The sequence below is a fragment of the Dasypus novemcinctus genome, chromosome 3, assembly GCF_030445035.2.
Source record: "Dasypus novemcinctus isolate mDasNov1 chromosome 3, mDasNov1.1.hap2, whole genome shotgun sequence".
Taxonomy (NCBI): Eukaryota; Metazoa; Chordata; class Mammalia; order Cingulata; family Dasypodidae; genus Dasypus; species Dasypus novemcinctus.
Genome location: NC_080675.1, coordinates 128,608,848 through 128,631,081, shown reverse-complemented (window position 1 = coordinate 128,631,081; position 22,234 = coordinate 128,608,848). Strand labels below are relative to the sequence as shown.

At 38.4% G+C, this 22,234-nt stretch overlaps 1 protein-coding gene across 1 annotated transcript in view; it reads right to left on the bottom strand.

The window, feature by feature from the left end:
- PIGB (phosphatidylinositol glycan anchor biosynthesis class B) overlaps nt 1-21,634 on the bottom strand; it is a 68,933-nt gene extending 47,299 nt beyond the window's left edge. The window contains exons 1-6 of the mRNA XM_058294240.2: nt 21,416-21,634; nt 19,444-19,575; nt 18,882-19,003; nt 14,221-14,325; nt 11,991-12,121; nt 2,276-2,416 (exon numbers count right to left, since the gene is read on the bottom strand). Coding sequence (XP_058150223.1) covers nt 2,276-2,416; nt 11,991-12,121; nt 14,221-14,325; nt 18,882-19,003; nt 19,444-19,575; nt 21,416-21,551 — 767 coding nt within the window. The 5' untranslated portion in view covers nt 21,552-21,634. The remainder of the gene's footprint in view (nt 1-2,275; nt 2,417-11,990; nt 12,122-14,220; nt 14,326-18,881; nt 19,004-19,443; nt 19,576-21,415) is intronic.
- Nucleotides 21,635-22,234: the final 600 nt, after the last annotated feature.

Here is a 22,234-nt window from a genome sequence, read left to right as displayed (position 1 = left end):
AAACTGGGCACTGTACCTAGAAACTGGTTGTAGAGTCACTTCCTAGGGCCTTGGCGAGGGAGGCTATAGAGGCCATAAAAAGCCTCTCCTACTTATTTATTTTTAAAATATTTTATTTATTTATCTTCCCTTCCCCCCTGTTGCCGGCTCTCTGTGTCCATTCGCTGTGTGTTCTTCTCCGTCAGTTCTCCATGTGTGAGGTGCCACTCCTGGGCGGGCTGTGCTTTTTTCACACAGGGCAGCTCTCCTTGCGTGACACACACCCCTGTGTAGGGGCGCCCCTGCATGGCACAGCACTCTTTGCATGTGACAGCACTGCGCATGGGCCAGCTCACCACACAGGTCAGGAGGCCCTGGGATCGAACCCTGGACCCTCCATATGGTAAGTGGATGCTCTATCAGTTGAGCCATGTCCACTTCCCCTCTCCTTATTTTTAATTTTCTTGTGTGCACCCCCTTCATCTGCCAGCAGATGGCACTCTTTTTGTAGACTGCAGTTCAATGTCTGGTTGGCATGTATTTGTTGCAACACAGACTGGATCAATGTGATAGAACTTCCTGTCTGGAGGCTAGGAGCCTTGAATTCAACCTTTCTCTGAGATAGTTCTCCAGCCTTCTCTGGCAGCCCTTTTCCCAGGGTCAGAAATATTTCCACTCCCCTCTTAGTCCTTAACAATCAGTCCCTGTTAGTAGAGGAGAAGATTGGGAGGGTTGTGTATCTTTAGCCCCTTGCTGGCTTCAAGGCAAACAATAGTGCAGCCCTACCTGGCCTAGAAGGGCTCTGGGATACAGCAGAACAAATTTGTGAGTCAAAAGCTGAGTCAACCTTCGGCTGTGTCTCTCTCTGTCTCTCCCCTCTCCCCCAAGACTTCCTCAACATTTAGTCCCAGCTAGAAGGGAGGCTGTGAGGGTAAGGTTTCTCCAGTCCTCCTCTGACTCCCACGGTAAACCAGTATGTGGTCCCACCTGGCCTGGAAGGGCTCAGTGGCACAGCACACCAGATTTGTGGGTCAGAAGCTGAGTCAGCCTTAGGTTGTGTTGCTTTCTCTCTCCTTTCCTGGGGTGGTGGATCCCTGGAGCCCCCTCTGTCTGTAGTCACAGGCCCAGAGGCTTGAGAATTTTAAAGTGTCTTTAGTGTGGGGGATGGTGCCGGCAGCAGCTGTAGCTGGGTTCATTCAGTTCACAGGTCTGTAATCACAATTTTCCTCCTTTGTCCCTCTCTCCTCTGGGCAGTGTCTAGCCTTTGCCTGATGTCCTAAACCCTAAAAGATATTTTTCTAGGCTGTTTCAGCCTGTCCTCTAGCTATTGTTCTGGAGAAGAGAGTCCTGTGTTGTTCTAGTCTGCCATCTTCCTGGAAGTCTCCATCCTTCTTATTCTGCATTATTTTTTTCTAAAGCACTTATCATCACCTGACAAATATTTACACATAATCTTGGTCATCTGGCTTCCCACTAGAATGTAAGTTTCATGAAAACAGGGACTTTGTTTCATTTAATTGCTGTATCCCCAGCATTTGGAACAGTGACTGACATGTAGTAGGGCTAAAATATTTGCTGAATAAATGCATCCAAAGCAATGTTAATAAATATGAGAAATGACAAAAGTGGCAATGTAGTGATATCAAACAAAAATAATTTAGTCCTTTTATTACCACAAAATTCTTGTGCAGAGTGAATAAAAGTATACTTAAGATCATTGTTCTAGAGTCAGAATGTATTCATCTTTTCATTAAATAATTATTCTGGATACTCTATAGATACCTGGGATAAGTCTGATCCTAGAAGCTCAATAGTGTACCTACAATACCCAGGTGCAGCTACATCACAGCAACCAACCCACTGACTTTGGCTAACTCATTTTTTATTTCTCCAAGCAGCCTGTTTCCTCTACTACACAATAAAAACAACTTGCATTGCCTAGATCCAAGGATTGTGAAAATCATGAGGTAATAAGTGAAAACACTATATAAATTATAAAGCCCTAAATTTAAAAAAAAATCAAATACTTTTAAAATATATTTAAGAAATATGTAGGAAATAAAGTATAGGAAAGTTCTAAGAAATAATTTCAAAGAACCTTATTTAAGCAGTTTGAAATATTTATAATCAAAATCACCATAGATGAAAATTCAAATTTGGAGATATTGTTTCCTTGGATAGATATTTCTCATTGATTTCAGAAGATATAATAACTGATTGACAGATATCAAAATTTTGTCCATAATCTATAATAATAGGTTGTTAAAATTAATAGCTGGATTGTAGCCATACTTACCCGACTGGTAAAAAATTATGTAGAATAAGAGCAAGCTTTCTCTGTTCTTGCCAGAAATGTCTGAAGAGCAAAGGTATCCATGGAATGACAGCTGTGGGACGAATTATAAAGGCAAGTGCTACCAGAGATGAGTACTTGATACTATAAGAAGAAAAATGTTGTTGAAATAACTAGTAAATGAATTTAGAAGTTATCGACTGTTTATACTGTGATGTAAAATTTTAAAAAAGAGCATTTTCCTTTTGGTATAAATAGCTTTATGAAATTGGTCACATTATTTAAACTTTCTGGGTCTTGTTTTTTCATTTGTAAAAAAAAGACTTTCATCAAAGTATTTTCCAGCTCTAACATCCTAATTCTAGTATTCTATGTGTTAATGCTGATCTTCCTTGCTGAAAAGTAGGTTAACTTTTAACCACGAAACTTTTTCAGTTGCTTTTCTGACAGAAAAATGATCAAGTTTCTCCTAAGGAGCTATTAGAAAGTCATACAAAACCATTCTCTAAGAGAAAAAAAACATATTTAAAAAACATTAGGATTAATTAGGCAATAATGGGGTTTCTGATTCTGAGTACATACAATTTTGTTTTGAAAGTAAACTGCTATTTTTTATTGTATTTTTTTTGAGTTGGGCCAGTAATTTATTCAGGTAGGGAAGGAAAAGAAATGGAAGAACAGATCAGGGGTCCCAGGTAGAGAGGAAGGGGTTGAAAGGTGATAAAGAGGGCTGATTTACAGGCTACAATTTCCCCAAATCTGGTTATAAATGCCCAGATTTTACTGGTGTGGTGATCCAAGTGGGGAAGAAGGCAGCTGGAGCCCAGGTCCAGAGGTAAGAGAACACAAGAGAGCAAACTCAGGCCCAGCGCTGCCTTTTTAAACTGCTAATTATCCCACCCCTTTGCTAATGGCAGGGGAGGAGTTCCAGCTGTTCAGCGCTTTGATTGCTTATTTCTCCCATCAATCTCCCAGGAGGAGCCCAATGATAAAGTCCTTGGGGACTATCTGGGCCTTTGCTGGCTTTAAACTGCTAATCTTATCAAAGTGAAAGATTCTATATGTACAACTGATAAAAGCCAATTATTCAAAGCTATGTGATCATGGATAGAAATGTATAGAGTTTTTGGTTGTTTTTTTTTCAATTAAAAACCAGCATTTATTTTGTATGAAATAACTTACAGAATACTGATTATCACACCACTTTTTTGACAGGCATCAAAGCAAGCAGCCAATGAAAGGGCGTGGGGAGGAGGGAGCAAAAGAGAGAAGAAAAATGGAGAAAAATGTCCAAGACACTGCAGATCAATAACAGGGTCATTAGAACCTTCACTGCTCAGAAGAATGGATTCCTGCTGTTTTTAAGTCTACCTGGAACAGGGTCCATATGCTAGGGCAAACCTACTTTTAAGGAATTTCAAATAACTACAACCAGGGAGAGGTAGTCTCAGAAGAGTGGTGAGTTAAACTAGTATTCAATCCTAATGAGATCACTAGAAAAACCCCCATGTTTGAAAACTGACTACTCAGAACTTAGTCAGTCAAGGGTCGAAGAAGAAATGACCATAAAAATGAGCAAATATTTAAACCTCAATGATGAGACAGTCTATTCAAACCCATGTTAACACCGGATATATCCTTATAGAGTATTAGCAATGGATTTTCCTTCAATAAATGGCTGAAGAGAAGTTTTGATAATTTAATCAGGAGGACTACAGACAGTAAATTATCATGTAGAAAAATATGTAGCCCTGCTAGAAATTAAAAGCAAGCAAAAATAAAAGCTTTAAGCTATAATTATATACCTATTAACTAGTACAAATTGATAACTATAAAGAAATCCCTAATATTGATGAGGATGTAAGAGCAAAGATTACAATTTCAAAAGTTTAAAGGGAGTAGATAAGTAATAAAATGAGTGATACAGCCTCCCAGCAGACAACTAGCAAGATAGCGGCAGAATAAGGAGCTCCTAGAGTCAGCTCCTGCTACAGGGCAATTAGTAAACACCCAGAGCTATCTGGAGCTACCTGAAGCACCAGTTCGGGTGCTCCAGGAGACCAGAAGAGCATCCTGAAACATACTTGAGGGAATGGAAGGAGGAGACTGCCCATCTGCAGAGAAGATTCACAAAGTAGAGTGCTCCACGCCACGGAGGCGAGTGTCCATCCTCCACTGGAGGCACAAGCTGCCTCAGAAGCTGTTTCACAGCTGGAATTGAAAGCTCCATTTCCCAAAAATGGGGGAGGAAGAGATGGTTGGGCACCAATTCAGCTACCATTGAGTAAATTCAGCGGGCTAACGTATAATCCCAAGAACAGCTAAAGTTTGAACCTGTCCACATCAGAAAGAGGTCGGAAACTGCCATCTTAACTCTGCCCCTGGAACAAGAAGAAGCGAGGCAGACTGAAAATCACAGTTCTGGTAGAGACCGGCTTCTTTTCATCCAGGTCAGATTGCAGCACTAGCCTAGGCCCCAGCCCCACCTCCGGCAGTGAGAAAGCTGAGGGACCTGCGCCAGCCTCTCTAGGAAATTATCGGCCAAGCCACGGAGGCTGGTGATTATCCTATGCAGGCAGCACAGACTGCCCCAGGAGCTATTCTGTGAATGGAATTGGAAGCTACATTTCCCAAAAACAGGGGAGAGATGGTGACCACGGATTTGGATACTGATTAGTAGACACACCTGGCTAAGGTATAACCCTAGGAACAACTGGAGTGTAAGAACCTGTCCAAGTTGTAAGGAGGCTGGTTGCAACCATTTTGACTCTGCCCCCAGCATGAGGGGAAGCCAGGTTGACCAAAAATCACAGTGATGGTAGGAACCGGTTTCTATCACCCAGATCGACCTGCAGCCCTAGCCTAGGCTTCAGCCCCACCTCTGGCAGGGAGGAAGCAGGCGGGCCCTGCACCAGCCTATCCAGATAACTGCAGGTATCTCTGGCTGGCACAGACTGAATAATCAAGTCTACCAGACAACTGCAGTCATTTTGGACCCATACTGCATAGACTGCTGCCCAAACATGCAGCTCCATCTCTGCCCTAGGCAGGGAAGAAAAAGGCATGAAGCTTCATCAGTCTCTCTGTGCATCTACAGTGTAGGCCTGCACGACCTGGATTATTCCACACAACTGTGACTCTGACCCTACCCCTGGCAAAGGAGAAAGCTGGGAGAAGCTTCATTGGTCCCTGGGGCAATGAGCACAGCTTGTGCCTCTATAGCGTATAGCACCAACTACAGCAAGGGAGAAAGGGCAGGAAGCCCTAAACTAAAGAGAAAAACTGCACCCAGAATAAATACTCTATTAATGCAGATGCCAAGACACTAACAAAAAATTTCAATTCACACCAAGAAACAGGAAGATATGACCAAGTTAAAGGAACAAGAAGAGCCTCCAGATGACATAAAGGAGTTGAGACAATTAATTATAGATGTTCAAACAAATCTCCTTAATAAATTCAATGAGATGGCCAAAGAGATTATGGATATCAAGAAGACACTGGATGAGCACAAAGAATTTGAAAGCATACACAGAAAAACAGCAGATCTTATGGGAATGAAAGGTGCAATAAATGAAATTGAAAAAATATTGGAATCGTATAGTAGCAGATTTGAGAAGGCAGAAGAAAAAATTGGCGAGCTTGAAAAAAATGGCCTCTGAAAGTGAACATACAAAAGAACAGACGAAGAAAAGAATAGAAAAAATTGAGCAAAGTCTCAAGGAACTAAATGATAGCAAAAGGCAAGGAAATATTCGTGTCATGGGTATCCCAGAAGGAGAAGAGAAGGGAAAAGGGGCAGTAGGAATATTTGAAGAAATAAGAGGAATTTCTCAACCCTACTGAACGACATAGATATCCATGTCCAAGAAGAACAACATACTCCCATCTGAAAAAAATCCAAATAGACTAACTCTGAGATATATATGAATCAGAATGTCAAATGCCAAAGACAAAGAGAGAATTCTGAAAACAGCAAGAGAAAAGCAATGCATAACATATAAGGGATACCCAATAAGATTAAATGCTGATTTCTTATCAGAAGCCATGGAGGCAAGAAGACAGTGGTATGATATTTTTAAGATACCACAAGAGAAAAACTTCTAGCTAAGAATCTTATATCCAGCAAGACTGTCTTCAAAAATGAGGGCGAGATTAGAATATTCACAGATAAACAGAAACTGAGAGAATTTCTAAGCAAGAGACCAGATTTTCAGGAAATACTAAAGGGTATGCTAGAGCCTGAAAAGAAAAGGAGAGAGGGGCCTGGAAGAGTCTAGAAATGAAGATTATATCAATAAAATAAAAGTGTCAAGAGTGGTGAAAATAAAATATGACGGATAAAACTCAAATGGTCAGGAATAAACTTAACCAATGATATAAAGCACTTGTATTCAGAAAACTGTAACTGAATATTAAAAGAAATTTTAAAAGGGCTAAATAATTGGAAAAATATTCTATGCTTACGGATTGGAAGACTAAATATCATTAAGATGTCAAGTCTACTCAAATTTATCTATAGATTCAATGCAATCCTGATAAAAATTCTACTAGCATTTATAAAAAAATCGAAAACCCAATTATTGAATTTATTTGGAAGGGTAAGGGGTCCTGAATAGCCAAAAACATCATGAAAAGGAAAAGAGAACCCTGATCTGCAGACTTTAAGTCATATTACCTACCTATAGTGGGAAAAACAGCATGGTTCTGGCATAAAGACAGACACATAGAGCAGTGGAACCAAACTGATGGTTCAGAAACAGACCCTCACATGTATGGTCAAGTGATTTTGACTAGCTTATCAAACCCACAGAGCTCAGGCAGAACAGTCCATTGAACAAATGGTGCTGAAAGAACTGGATATCCATAGCCAAAACAAGGAAAGAAGACCCCTATCTAACACCTTACCAAAATGGATCAAAAACCTGTAAATAAAAGCAAGAACCATAAAGCTTATAGAAGAAATTGTAGGGGAAATATCTTTAGGACCTGGTAGTAGGTGGTGGATTCTTAAAGGAGATAAGAGGAGGACTGAGAAGGACTACTGATGTTTAATGTATGTATAAGTTTTAATTAGCTATACTGTAAAAGTGTGGAAATGTACAGAGTAGATGGTAACAAATAGTGATTAACAGCTAGTTTATAAATGGGGATGTGGCTGAAAACAGTAGTCTAGGTATGCAAATGCCAATTGACAGAATGCTAGAGAATAATCTAGGAACTGAATAGCACAGGAAACCAGGAGGTAGATGAGAACTGTGGTTGATGGTACAGATGCAAGACTGTCCTTTGTGAGCTAGAGCAAATGTACATTACTACAGCTGGGTGTTGGGAACGTGGAGAAGCATGGGAAAAATACAACTGGCATGACCTATGGACTGTGGTTAACAGTAATAATATAATATTCTTGCATCTATGCCAAAGATGTATTGTGTTGATAATGAGGCAGTATGGAAAATGTGAGCCAAATGTACACTATGGACATGGTAACAATCAGATAATAAGATATTATCTTACCTGTAGCAAATGTTCCACCACAGTATGGTGTGTTGATAAAGGGGTGTTGTTTGGGAATTCTGCACATGTGCATGATTGTTTTATAAGTTTACAACTTCTGTCATAAAAATTATATTTAAAAAATAATAATAGGGTAGTTTGGGGAGAAAACACCAAATATAAGATAAGGATTATAATTAGTAGTAAGATTTTGACAATATTCTTTCATAATTTGTAAGAAACGTCTCACAACAATGCAAGGTATCGGTGGAGGGTTGATGTATGGGACCACTGTATGATGTTATGCATGTTTGCTCTGTAAGTTCACAACTTTTACTATTACTTATTGTTTATGTACATTCATTTATAAATTATATAAAGATAATAATATGGTGGGTTGGGGGAAAAATACTTTGGTTAGTAGTAACATTTTGACAATGTTCTTTAATCATTAGTTAAAAATGTTTAACAACAATGCAAGGTATTGGTGGTACCTTGAGTTATGAGAGTCCTGTATGATGTTATATATGTTTGTTTTGTAAATTCACAACTATTACTATACACTTATTTTTTATGTATGTTTATGTATGAGTGATATACTTCAATAATTTTTTTTTTAAAAAGTGATATGGGCTGGGGTGAGGACTCTAATAAAATGTAGAGTGGAAGGACCAACTACTGTTATGAAGGAATGCTAGCCCAAAATGTTGCTATGTCTTCCTATTTTTCAAGGAAATACAGAAATCCAGATTTTTATTTGACAACTTCCAATTAAAAAACAAAAAAACAAAAAACTTTGCCTGAAAATATAATTGTGGGGGTTTTCTTTTGGCAATTATGGCAGGGGAGGGTCACTGGTGCAGGGTATTGGTGGTAGGGGGATGTGTGGGGAAGGGCACAACTGGGGCATGCCTTATGGACTATGAATGTGTCCATGTGGTCATAGTGTGTTATCTCCGTGGATAGAGACAGAAACAATAATCAACAAAATATTAAATTCCCATCCTGAGGAGTCCCGCTATGTTCTCTAAGAGAGTGGAAAGAATCCCTAGAATACATAGGTAGTTTCTAATAAAAGAAAACAGACCAATACACCAAGCTCTTGATATTGATGCTTATACTTATGAACCTTATTCTTGTAAAATTGAAAGTTAGCCTGATATCTCTTGCGTAAGAATTACCTCCTGAAAACCTCCTTGTTACTACGGCCTCTCTTTAAGCCAAACTCAGCAAATAAACTCACTACCTTCCCCTGCCCCACCCCCCACCATGTGGGTCATGACTCCCGGGGATAAATCTCCCTGGCACTGAGAGATTATTACCAAGCACCAACCAGAGAAGCATTTTGAAAAGACCTTGACCAAAAGAGGGGAAAATTAAATACAAAAGAGTTTTTAAAGCTAAGAGATCTCAAAGTGAGTTGGGAGGTCATTCCAGAGGTTATCCTTATATGTCTCAGGAAGATCTCATGAACTGCCACGAGGTGCTCCTGAGGGCTCTTGAGACATCGAGACACTATAGGCAAGGCACACAACCCCATGAAATTGGCACCACGTCGGTGGGCCTTACCCACCACTGGTTGGCCCATATTTTGAAATGTATGATAACCTATTTTCCCACTGGAACAGAATTAGGTTCATTTATAATTTCCCTACACAAGATTCTTCTATCCCTTTTATTTGAACCTATAATTAGCACTATAGCCATTAAATATATGTTCCAGAGACTTAAATCTTTGGTCTGTTCATATGCCGGTTGAGTCCTGAATCTCAGGAGAGTTGTAGCCAACACCTACTCTCCAGATCACTGGACTCACCCAGGACAACTAACTAAATGATGATGGACAACTCCCACCTCAAAAACAGAGTATCTATAACTGCAAGAAAAACAGTTCCTTCCATCTGCTCCATAAGACCTAAGTCCCCTCTCAATCTGAAGCAAAGCAGGTATCACCATCTCCAAATCCTCAACCAACGTAATGGGGGAATGCAATCATGGACCAAAGTAGACTTATTATTAGTGTAATAATAGGAGAACTTGTAACATTGGTATAAAGCTAGTGGTTACCAGAGGTTCTGAGGGGAGGGAGAGGGAAGACCAGATGGAACATAGGGCATTGTTAGGGATTGGAATTGTTCTGCATATTATAATGATGAATACATGCCATTACACATTTTGTCAAAATCTATAAAACTGTCTGGTGCAAAGTGTAAACCATAATGTAAACTACAGACTAAGATTAGTAGCAATGCTTCAATATTTGTTTATCAATTGTAGCAAAAGTACCACACCCACGTAAGATGTTATTAATAGAGGAAAATGTGAGCGGGGTGAAGGGTGGGATATATGAGAATCCCCTATATTTTTTATGTAACTTTTCTATAATCTAAAACATTTCTAAAAATAAAGTTTAAAAAAAAAAAAAAAAGCTTTGCCAAATAGTTCACAATTTAAAAACACTGTGCAGGTGAAATAAAATATATCCACAGCTTGGTTTGACCTGCAGGCAGCCTAATTGCAACCTTGCTATAATGCAACTATATAAAGAACTTTCAAATGTATATTTTTTAGTACTTACCTAATTTCAACAAATTTTCAGACTTGTATTTCTAACTCCATTCTGATTATTTTTACATGTATCTCTTAATGCACTCAAAATTCAAAGTGTCTCAAAAACCCCCACAACTTTTCCCATAACCTGTTCCATGTCAAGTATTACTCAAGTGTCTCAGTTTTAAAACTTTAGAGTCACCTTAAACAACTTCTCAACCCACACACCCACTTTTTTTTCTTTCTCATTCCTTTTGCCATAATTTTACATCAAGCCTGTCACTTTTCTGGAATCTTTTTGTTGTATTTCTTTTTCGTATATTGTCCAGAAATGTTCCTTTATTTAACAACATTATCGTCATTACCATCAATACTTACCAAGCACTTACTTTGTGATAGGCCCTATAGATAAACTTTATATAAACTCTAATTCTTGTGATATCTGTTTTTTTATTCCCATTTTACAGAAATCAAGGCTTAGATATTCTCATTAAGTGTTAACATCCTTAAATGAATCCTTCATTTATAATTCTTGTATTTTTAAGGAGTTTACAAAAACTCATTTTATTGTCAGGCCGGGAATAGTATTTGCCATGCTTAAATAGTAGTACTTTTGTACTCCATGACTCAACCCTCCTGACTGAATCAGGGAACCCAGTCAATCTAAAGCTGAACAGTGTGAAGCTATGCCCAAATAGGGACAATGCCACTGAAAAGACCTAATTGAGTTTCTCAAACTGAATGTGAGGTTCAGAGAAAGTTGGGCAATTGGTAGCAAGAAGAGAAGATGGCCTAGTGAGGCCTGAAAATGATGGGTGACTAAAACAGGGATTCACAGACTTTTGGAGCTATAGAGGCACAACAAAACTGCCTTGGATTCTGGATAACCTTCCAATTCAATTGTGGTTGAAACATTCTACAGTGTTCTTCCAGGCCTAACTACAAGGCTGAGATGCCCACTTTCCTTTTTATCAGGTATACAGACTTATAATAAAGTCCTTATCATTTAAGTAACTTAAGAGAATGCCTGCTCTTGCAGTCAAGGGTTTAATGCAGAAATTATCTTACTTGATTTGACCCTCCCAACAACTTTTTTATGTAAGAATGGATACTAGCTTCTTAGCTAGACTCCTAAATTCTGGTTTGCTTTCTTTTAGTGTATTCTATATACTGCTACCACAAGAGGATTCTTTCTAAAACAAATTTGATTATGCCATGCTTCTCATAAGCCTTCAATGGTTCCCCTACTACCTACAGAATAAAGTCCAAATTCTGGAAAAGGGCCAAGTCCCATTCCAGCCTCGTCCCTTATTTTTTTCTTCTCCCAGGCATGCTATCATACCCTAGCTACTCTAGGAAGCCTGCCCTAAATAAAACACTGAGACTCCCTCCTGGGACTAGCCCTGAGGTACTTAGTTATCTCGTTATTATCTTTCCTAAACATTGTCTACACTCTTGTAAATAATCCTTCTATTATTAAACTCTTCTTAATTACCCAGTTTGAGTGTGTTATCTATTTCCTGCTGTAATCTATCAACTGAAAATGTGTGGTTCCCATAAAATTCATGAACATTAGGGGATCTACTCTATCTTACAACATTTTGATATTTAAGATTTTTCAAAAGCATACTTTTGAGTTGTGTACATAATTATTAACAGTAACATATCTCACCTGTTCATAGACTTTGAACCTTCCCAAGGATAGTAGAAAAGAGCAATGATAGTGAGAACAGTTTCCATGGTGTTTGTAAGAGTTCTGGTACAGCAATACCATGTGAACCAAGAGCACAACTGGCAAAAAAACTAAGAACAATTATGAGCAAATACGTATGGAGTAAGAAATGGAAAAGCTTAATATCATCCTCTTCTGTGGAAAACAGAAAATCTAAATATTACAAAAGACACATCAAAATGTAAATCATTTAAAATTAAGTAGGCATGCCTGAACATTGTTTTTAAGAAGTTATATCAAACACAAGTCTAAGATAATATTAGATTATATTTGTTAATATTATGAAGTTTATATACAAGTGGATTTTTATGGCATTGCATCTGATTTAAATCCCACTTCCCTATAATGAAAGACACAGATTCTTTGATGGTAGATTTTATAGAGGACTGAAATTCCTCACTAGATTCTCCAAATCAGTATTCCTCAAATTGTCTTTTGTTACTGATACAATTACTGTGTCTGTTTTTTGTGGCCTTCTCAATCATTGTAGTTTGAAATGTTGCCCTACTTCTTAAGGAAAAATTAAGACAAAACAGGACAGAAAAAAAGTATGAAGAAGAAAGGGTTGTCCGGAGGCATTATTAAATTTTAATTTGGAAATTGGCTAAATTAATAAAGTCATTTTTGGAGGAACATGCAAAACATCATTAAGTCTACAGAACAGTCTTAAAAGAAACTTGTTGGTTGGGGCAAGGGTGCTAAACATGTGGTATTAGCTTTTTATTTCTTCAAATATAATCTTTAAAAATTGTTCCCAATTTTCTCAAAGTTAAGGGCTTTTCCTAGACTACAAGACCCTAGTGGGAAGCGGACATGGCTCAACTGATAGAGCGTCCATCTACCATATGGAGGGTCCAGGGTTCAATCCCTAGGGCCTCTTGATCCATGTGGTAAGCTGGCCCACGTGCAAGAAGTGCCATTCCATACAGGGGTGCCGCCACGTAGGGGTGCCCCATGCGCAAAGAGTGTACCCCACAAGGAGAGCCACCCCACATGAAAAAAGCACAGCCCACCTAGGAGTGGTGCTGCACACACGGAGAGCTGACGCAGCAAGATGATGCAACAATAAAAAAAGAGATACAGTTTTCCAGTGCTGCCAGATAATGCAAGTGGATGCAGAAGAACACACAGTGAATGGGGGTGGCGGGGGAGGAAGGGGAGAGAAATAAATAAAATAAATCTTAAAAAAAAAAAAAAGAACCTAGTGCTACTAATTCAGAGGAAGGACTTCAAAAGCACTGTGACTCTTGCCTATCATTTCAGGTTCAGCCTTCAGCAAGAAAAGGTAAGTAATATAAAATATAAGCACAAAATAAAGGGACTGACTCCCTGAATTAATTAGCAAGGACTCAAATGCTAAACCAATCTTTTTTTTGAATATAAATGATTATACTACTTGGAGAAATATGTCCTGTTTCGAATTTACTAACAAATTATATTCCAGAAGTATGTTGATAAATTGGTTACTTGGAATTTGGAATATATTTTTCAATAAAAATAAAATTAAAAAGGTAGTAAATTTCTAGGCTGGCTCTTAAAAGCCTGTTTAATTTAGGAAAGAGCTACAGTAAAGTAACACCATTACTACTGAATCCAATCATTTTTCAAGGTATTATTTAAATGGGGAAAATACATTCATGATTTGAACTGGAGATGTCAGGAATCTACCTATCTAAATACCATGAAAGAAGCCAAATGATAAGAGTCCTCTATACCACATTCTCTCCCTTAAATGAGTTCACTATTTCAAATAACTCTAGCAAGAGGTGTGTTTCAGTGAAAAGATATTTATCAGACTGATCCTTAGGTAGCTGGAGGAATAGTGAAAGGAGTTGAGGGGTTATAAATAGTGAGGTGCTTTGTCAGACAGGCAGTGATTTATTGAATTTTATGGAAGATAAGCAAGGACTGACAGTTCTGAGGAGTGAAGAGACTTCAAAAAGCTGATGCTTAGGGTTTCGCCTGTCACAGGGTTAAGGGCATTAGAGGCTTCCAAAGCCAAGGCTCAATGAGAAGGAAAGATATGGCATATGCCACTTGTATTTTCCTGTTCTTATTTATGGAAGTACCTCTATAAAGTTGTATGAACTATCTCCTGAAATTGTTTTGAGAAGCTTCATATTTTTCCAAATGAATGAAGTTAATAGTTTCTAAAGTGCTTAGGACTTACCACCCATCTTGCCATTTTCTGATTTTCTAGTTGCTTCATTAATGAGTAAAGTCTTATATCTGCTATAGCAGATAGAAGTGCTTGGGTAAGTCGAGGAATCCAAATCTTCATTAGTTAAAAAAAAAGAAAAAGAATATATTAATAAAAACATCTGTTGATTCATACTGAATTACCATAAAGTTCAACAAGTGGATCCATCTATCAAGTGAAAGCAATTCTTAGTACAAAAATAGACATAATTCTATTATTCTATTCTTCTGCAAAAAATACATATATTTTTCTACAAAAATTACATTAATTTCTCATGGAAATACCAAGGTAGTTTTACCATTCTCATTCTCTTTATGTAATATATATATATATTACACAATACTAATTTTAATTTAAATATCAAACCATTTCATTGTGTTGAGGTCCTATTTTAGAAGCATGTTTTGTTATTTTAATTAGCATAACAATTGGTAATTTTTAATCAAATATTTCTGGTACTATATGGTAGATATCATATTAAGTATTTTATACACTGTAGCAGTTTGATATTGCTTATGACTTCCAAAAATAGATATTGGATCATGTTTGTAAACTGGTCTGTCTGAGGTTTCACTTTTACTTAATTAAATTATGATTAGGGCTTTGATTGGGCCATGTCAGTAAGGCATTGAGTCCCTGCCCCTTGATGGGTGGGGACTCACAGGTAAGACATGGCAAAGGACAGGGTTGGGAGTTTTTGAGCTGGAGCCCAGGAAGTGAACACACAGAAAAACAAGAGGACTAGAGATGGCTCCTTAGACATGGCAGAAACCCTGGGGAGAGAGACAGAACCATTCACCTGATAGTCTACAGCTGGCCTTGTGGAGAGAGAAGCAGCTGAGCCCAGAGAGAAACAGAGCCCCAGGAAGAGAGGAACCCAAGAAACCTGAATTCTTGGCGGACGTTGGCAGCCATCTTGCCCCAACACGTGCCAACAGACTTTGGTGAGGGAACTAACTTATTCTTTATGGCCTGGTATCTGTAAGCTTCTACCTCAAATAAATACCCATTATAAAAGCAAACAGATTTCTGGTATTTTGCATCAGTACCCCTTTGGCGGACTAATACATCTACATTAGCTCATTCAGTCCTCCTAAGAATCCTATGAAATAGATACTATTTTATTCCTGTTTTACAGATGAGGAAACTGAGGTACAGAGAGGTTAAGTAATTTTTCCAAGGCTACACAGCTAGTTCATATGGAATTCAGAATTCAAACCCAGATCTGCCTAACTCCAAACAAAGTCTATGTTCTTAACTACTAAGGTACACTGCCTCTCCATTTGGCAATTAGATAATAAAATAATACAATGAATTACTTTTTCAAAAGAAGTATGAGTATTCTACAATTATAGGAATATGGTATTCAGATAACATGAAATTAAGGAGTAAATGTATTATAACTAAATTATAGTTGGAAATTTTAATTATATACATTAGCATCTCTGAAAGTTTTTTTAAAATGCATCACAGGTATCACTAACAAAGTAACACTTGCTGGTAGACCACAATTTAATCTTGGTTTGGTCCAGAGATGTGTTTCTAAAAACAAACATAGGTATATTTATATTTTTGTTGAATTAAACTTTATTTACTTTACATTGTAACTAGAGCTGCTTTATTTTTTTTGTCAATGTCTTCTAACACTTTAGCTTTTATGTTCCTTTTATCAATGATTTGTAAATAAATGCTTAAACATTAGATTTTAAGGTATCTTGTACTTCATAATTACAGTTAAACTGTGCCCTGTAAAATACAGTAAGAGGCACCTATGTACATACCTTCTGTTTACTCTGCATAGGGATCTACAAGCTTCTTCCTCACCTCCCAGGCCCCCTGAAAGCAGTTCATATGAAAAATCAGTTTGGCTGCAAACTTAATATGAGCCAATAGTGTGAGGTAGCTACAAAAAACTAAACGAATTCTTGTGCACCAAAAGAAGTAAACTATTTAGGAAATTTAAGTCCTACTATCCTATGAATTGTTTACCCTAAATTTCAGTAGTGTATTTAGTTTGAAGAGCCACATTTTTAGATATTAATAAACTACAAGGTATCTAGAGGGTAGTATCTATAGCTAGGGTTGTGAGATTTTGAATTGGAGATGTTTAGCCTTGTTAGAGATAACTTTTTGAAGGGCTGTCTGTAGAAATCTTGAATTTACAAGGATATAGCTCAAAAATAATTGAAATTGTGAACTTCCAGTCATTAGCTGCCTTTCTAAACTTTAAGATACCATAATTTTCTAGGTTGCAAAAGACCTGACAAGAATCAAATATGACATGGCTTCTGGAAAATAAAAAAAGTGGGGAGGCGTGAAGAGAATATACTAGGGATAAAATCTGACTACAAGTCTGTGTTGGCAGCTTACCATTCTGTCTCCGATACTTTAAACTCCTGACTCTTCCTTTGACCTCCAGGTGCCAGATGCCCTTGTGCTGTCTTCTGACTATTCAAAGCCCTCACTGTGGTACTCCATTTAGGTTTCCCTCCTCTCCATTTCCCCCTCGAATGCTTTAAGCCAGAGCTATCCAACAGAAATAATCTTAACAAATGTTCCACAACACTAAGGTTTTTGTGGAGGGATGATATACGGGAATTCTGTACATTATGCATGATTGTTTTGTAAACTTACAACTCCAAAAATTTTTTTTAAAATACAAATACTTTATATTCCTTTTTTTTGGAACTAGGTCTTCGACAATGAGTATTATTTTATATGTAGAAGACTTCTCAATTTGGACTAGCCACATTTCAAGTGTTTTATAGCCACATGTGACTAGTGGTTACCACATTGGACAGTATAGCTCTAAGCCATCCCCTATTCTGTGCACACACCTTATGCAGTTTTAGAAGGAAGCTATAATACTAGGCTGTGAGTGAGCAAATCTAGGGTGTAAGTTCTAGTTCTGCTATTAAAGCACTGTAACCTTGGTCTATTTACTTTACTTCTCTGGCTCCTTCTGGCTTCAAAATTATATAATCTATTTTTAAACTAATAAGCATAAGAGTATGAAAGACTGATAGCGTCTTAATGAATCTCTACCTGATCAAGTTCCAGATAAGAGAGAGGTCTTTTTGGGGGGTAGAAGGAGAGACAGAGACCAGAGAAGATTCTCTTTAGACCGTAAAAGAGTCAGATGAGTCAGCTACAGACTGAGGGCAGTAGATAGGTCTTAGAGGAATAAGTTTTTTTACTACCTTGAAAATTGTTCACTCATAATCTAATCCTGGAATATTAAATGTCCTTGATGACATTATACAAATTTCCCTATGGTTCCAGCCTTTATAAATACTCTGCATAGGGACATGGAGCTGCCCTGGATGGTGCTTCAGAGGCAATCACCGGACATTGTAAATCCTCACAGGGCCCACTGGATGGAATGGAGGAGAGTATGGGCCATGATGTGGACCATTGACTATGAGGTGCAGAGGTGACCAAAGATGTACTTACCAAATCCAATGGATGTGTCATGATGATGGGAACGAGTGTTGCTGGGGGGGGGGGGGAGAGGTGGGGTGGGGGGGGTGGGGTTGAATGGGACCTCACATATATATTTTTAATGTAATATTATTACAAAATCAATAAAAAAAATGTAAAAAAATAAAAATAAAAATAAAAATAAAAATAAAAAAATAAATACTCTGCATAATTTAGAAGCTAGTAGGTAGCCTTGAGGGGAGAAAAGAGAGTTCACAATTCCTAAATTCCAGGGTGTCAATGGGAGAAACTCTGCTACTGCTCTATATTCTCCTTCCCCATGGTTTTCCCATGTAAAGTACCAGCTTCTCTGCTCCAATCTTTGTTATTCAACGACAGGGAATCAAGTATCAGTGCAAAGGGAAAATTACAACCCTGCCTTAAAACAAATGACCCAGAACCTCAATGTCTTTCTAGATTTCAAAAAACCTCTTAGGTTTTGGACTTCCTTTGGATGGGCCACCAGCCCTTCCTAACAGAAAAGGGGAAGGCTCAAACTCCTGGATTCAACTTGACGATAACTTAAAGGCTCTTGAGAGTGAAGTTAGGAAAACTTGTATCATCAATTCCTTCTTTGTACTCTTTCCTGGCAATTGACCCCTGAAATGCATGACCTAGGAATTACAACCCTACTTACTATTGGTACCTAATTAATACATAGTAAATGATTATGCATATCAATCAATTTTTGTCAAATTAATTTTTTTCTAAATTTTTATTTCAACACTAAATTCTGTGTGGGTTTATAGGTAGTCTTTATATAAGCTCATCTAATGGCTCACAACTTAAAAAACAAAAACAACCCTACTCTCAAGTGAGTCTTTTATAAAGAACGTATACGTCTAAAGCCCAAATAATTAATATATAAGTTGTAGTAATTCTGAAAATCTGTATATCTTAACAGGATCCTTACAGCAGGATACTCTCATGCTCAGTCTTATATTTCAGCATATATCAAAGGGTTACATACCCAAAGTATGTCACTGGAACCAAAAGCTTCCTAGATATGGCTGGATCTTAGAAGCAGTAGCCTTTAAAAACAAACTGCATGGTACTAGTAATAATATTTAGTTAATATACATTTACTTCCAAAAAAGTATGGAATAAATATACTTTTAGCAGCTACTTTAGTTACATTTATTTAAACTTACCAGCAACCACACACTATCTTTTCCCAGGAGATGTAGGATCTTGTAAATGCTTGCAAAGATTAAAGGGTAAAAGTAACCCCTCAATCTTTCTGTCCATTCCCAGGTCAAATAACCATAATTAACAATATTAAGGACTAAATTTCAGATGGCATTGAAAAAAACCCTGTTTTCCTTTATATGTATGAAACAATATTTTACTTTTTGACAATGAAGCTTTTCAAACACCCAGGCATTTTATACTAGGTATTTGAATTAAAGAAGCAATTGGCTAGCTAAACTTTTAACTTCTTCAAGGCAGGAATGTGTTTTTTTTAACTTCATTTTTAACTTTCATAGTACTGAGCATTGTGGGAATTCATATATGGTAGTTAAAGGCTAAGTCAAGTATACTAACATCAAAGAAAAGACAGAAATAACAGTATAAAATAATATCATCCTTGAGTTAAAATACATTTGGAGAAAATATGGAAAGTTGATTGAAAATATGTAATAAAGACTGAACAAAATTCCTAAGATGAGTACACATTCCTAGCTTGGAAAAGAAACTACAAAGGATATTGGAACACCATGTGATGTGCAACTTCAAGAGACTGCCAATATTCATCTGGAACAAAACTTGTCCGGACTAAAAAGCAGTTAAATATTCGTAAAGTTATAGTAAAGAAGACCAGATAAATGTTTTCACCAAGAAGATCTGAAAAACAAAGCAAAACAGGTAATTTTGGCACAAAAGTCAGGTAAGTTCCTCTTGCAGAACTTAAATTGTGCTGTGCTGGTTGGCCCCTATGTGCATGCTCTGTTAAGGCAGAAGAGTGAAATCTGGCCCCTCCACACCATTCCCAAAGCAGATCTGGATGGAAAGTTATACCACCAGGGCCAGAACTTCAATACGGGGTTATCAACACTGTCCCTGCTCTCATTTAACCAATATTTTGTGAGACTTACTATATAGAGAATATTAAGATAAATATGAAAGGAACTGGGTCAAGTCTAAAGCCTTAGGCTAATTTAAGTTATCCTACATGTATATTTAGTGAAAGAAATCAGCAAATGAATTACTAACCTAGGATGCAATTCTTCTGATATGTAGCCAATAGTGGCATATAAATGCTCTTCTGTACATTTTAAAATAGCCTTTATTGATGCTTTATTGCCAGGCTCTATGCTCATTCCTTTACATGCATTATTTCATTTAATCCTCAAAATAATGCTATGGGGTAGGTACTATTAGCTCCATTTCACATATGAGGAAACTGAGGAGCAGAGATGTTAAACTGCCTTGTGCTATGTCAAAAAGCTTGTAAATGACTAAAGCAGGGCTCTAACTCAGTCCATTGATTCCATAAGCCATGCTCTTAAACACAAATTAGGAGCCCATAAGTGGCAAAGAATATTTTTTTTAACATTTGAATTGTTGCCAACATTTAAAAATTAGATTTCATATTAAAATCTGGATTTCCAGCATTTCAGAATTGTTTAAAACTTGGCAACGCAGAACTCAACTGGCAATAACTGATTGGTACTGAAATATAGGTTGCTCCCTTTAGATGGGGCAGAAGTTTCACTTTTTTTACCTTTGCCTGTCTGGCCTCCTCAGTATTTGAGTTTGCTTCTGATCTACTGTTACTCTCTGCTATCACTCTAGCTTTTCATTCTTCTTCCTTATTCTCCAGAAATTCATTTGAAATGTTTCCCAGACAACTGGAATACTCAACACCATGTACATTTCCCATCTAAACTCTGACCTTTCAAAAACACTTAAAAACCTTGTGCTTTCTTTTCCCCCTTTTACTCTTTAGACTCAGGTAGTACTCGGAATTGGCCCTTCAACAGCTGTCTTGAATACCTTAAAGTTCAACTGCAGGCCTGTGAGTAGTACGGTTATATTTATCGTCCTTATTATTTATCGTTCTTACCGGCATCCAACTTCTACCAGCGGGTGAGTTAGAAGACGGAAGACAGCGAGCTCCAGTTCAGCTGCCGCCATCCCTCCTTTTCATTGATTCTCCCCTATCTGGACTCAGGTTTCCCAAAGATAAACGGGGCATTCTTTTCATACCGCTGTGGCACACGGAAGGCTTTTAATAAACATTTACTGAATGAATGAGTCCATCTTTATACTAAATACCCCCTCACAGATCAAAATCCCACTTTCTGGGATGATTTTTCTCCTATCAAGATCACATCAGGACCAAAAAGGAGGCAGTGGAGACGGTGGGAAAAAGGAATGAGGCGGGAGTCAGACCTGGTCTTACTCCAGGACTCCCCTCCGTAGCTACCCGACCCTGAGTAACTTCCAGTTTCGGCGCCCGTATTTCGAAAACGGGGGTGACTAGGTCATGCCTACTCACTTCACACCACCGTTGGGAAGAGAGCATAAGTAATAACAATGCAGAATAAAGCGCCTTGCAAGCGACAGGGATCGAAAACCCAGTCACCAGCAACTGCGAGGTTCTGGCAACTCAGTCCAGGCGGAGCCCTAGCTCAAACTCCCCCAGTGCAGAAAGGCTCGGCGTCGGCAAGCCCACACTCACCCCTGCAGCGCCTGGCGCTCTGCTCCTGGGCACTGAGGTATAAGGTCGATTTTCTCTTTCGCAGCTTCATCTTCTCGTGGGAGCGGTTCTGGAGACCGCGGAAAAAGAGGGTGTTACCGCTGCCCTGCTGCTGCATCCCGCATCTACTCCGCAATCTACCTGGGACAACACAACCACTACCTTTCCCAGCTAGCGAGAAGAGCCTACGAGAGCGCGCGTTGCTCTTCCGCTCATTAAATTTGGCAGCTGTGAGGAGCCGTCGCTTGGAGGCGCGGAGGTCGCCGGGAAAAGGCAACTTCTCGAACGTCAAATTTTCCAAAGTAATCTCCACGGTCAAATCCTGCTGGTGTTGCTGGCCAGGTTACATTTTTTCGCGGGCTCCGTGGTGCTCTTCCTGCGACGTCTCACTCGCGCGGGATTACTGCCCAACTCTGGCTTTTTTTCCTCTGTGCCCAGAAGTCCGAAACCTCCCGGAAGGAGCTCACCTTCGCTAAAGCCGGAGCAGGTGAGAGTCTAAGCAGATCACGCGGAACAGGCGCGCAACGGTTGGAGATGCAGTAGTGTTTATAATGGTAATGATAATTATAAACGTAAATACTTCTGTGATGTTTTACTGTTTCGGCGAGCTCACAGTACGTATTTGTTGAACAAGATGGGTAGAAACTCAGAAATGTTGACTGACTTAATCAAGGTCCTTTAGCGAGCCTGTGACAGAACGGGGACCGGTATTTCTGTTACCGTGTGGTTTAATCATTCCTTCCCCACGCAGCTGACTTGCAAATAGTACCTGTGTTTTTGTTGTTTGTTTATTTAACGCTC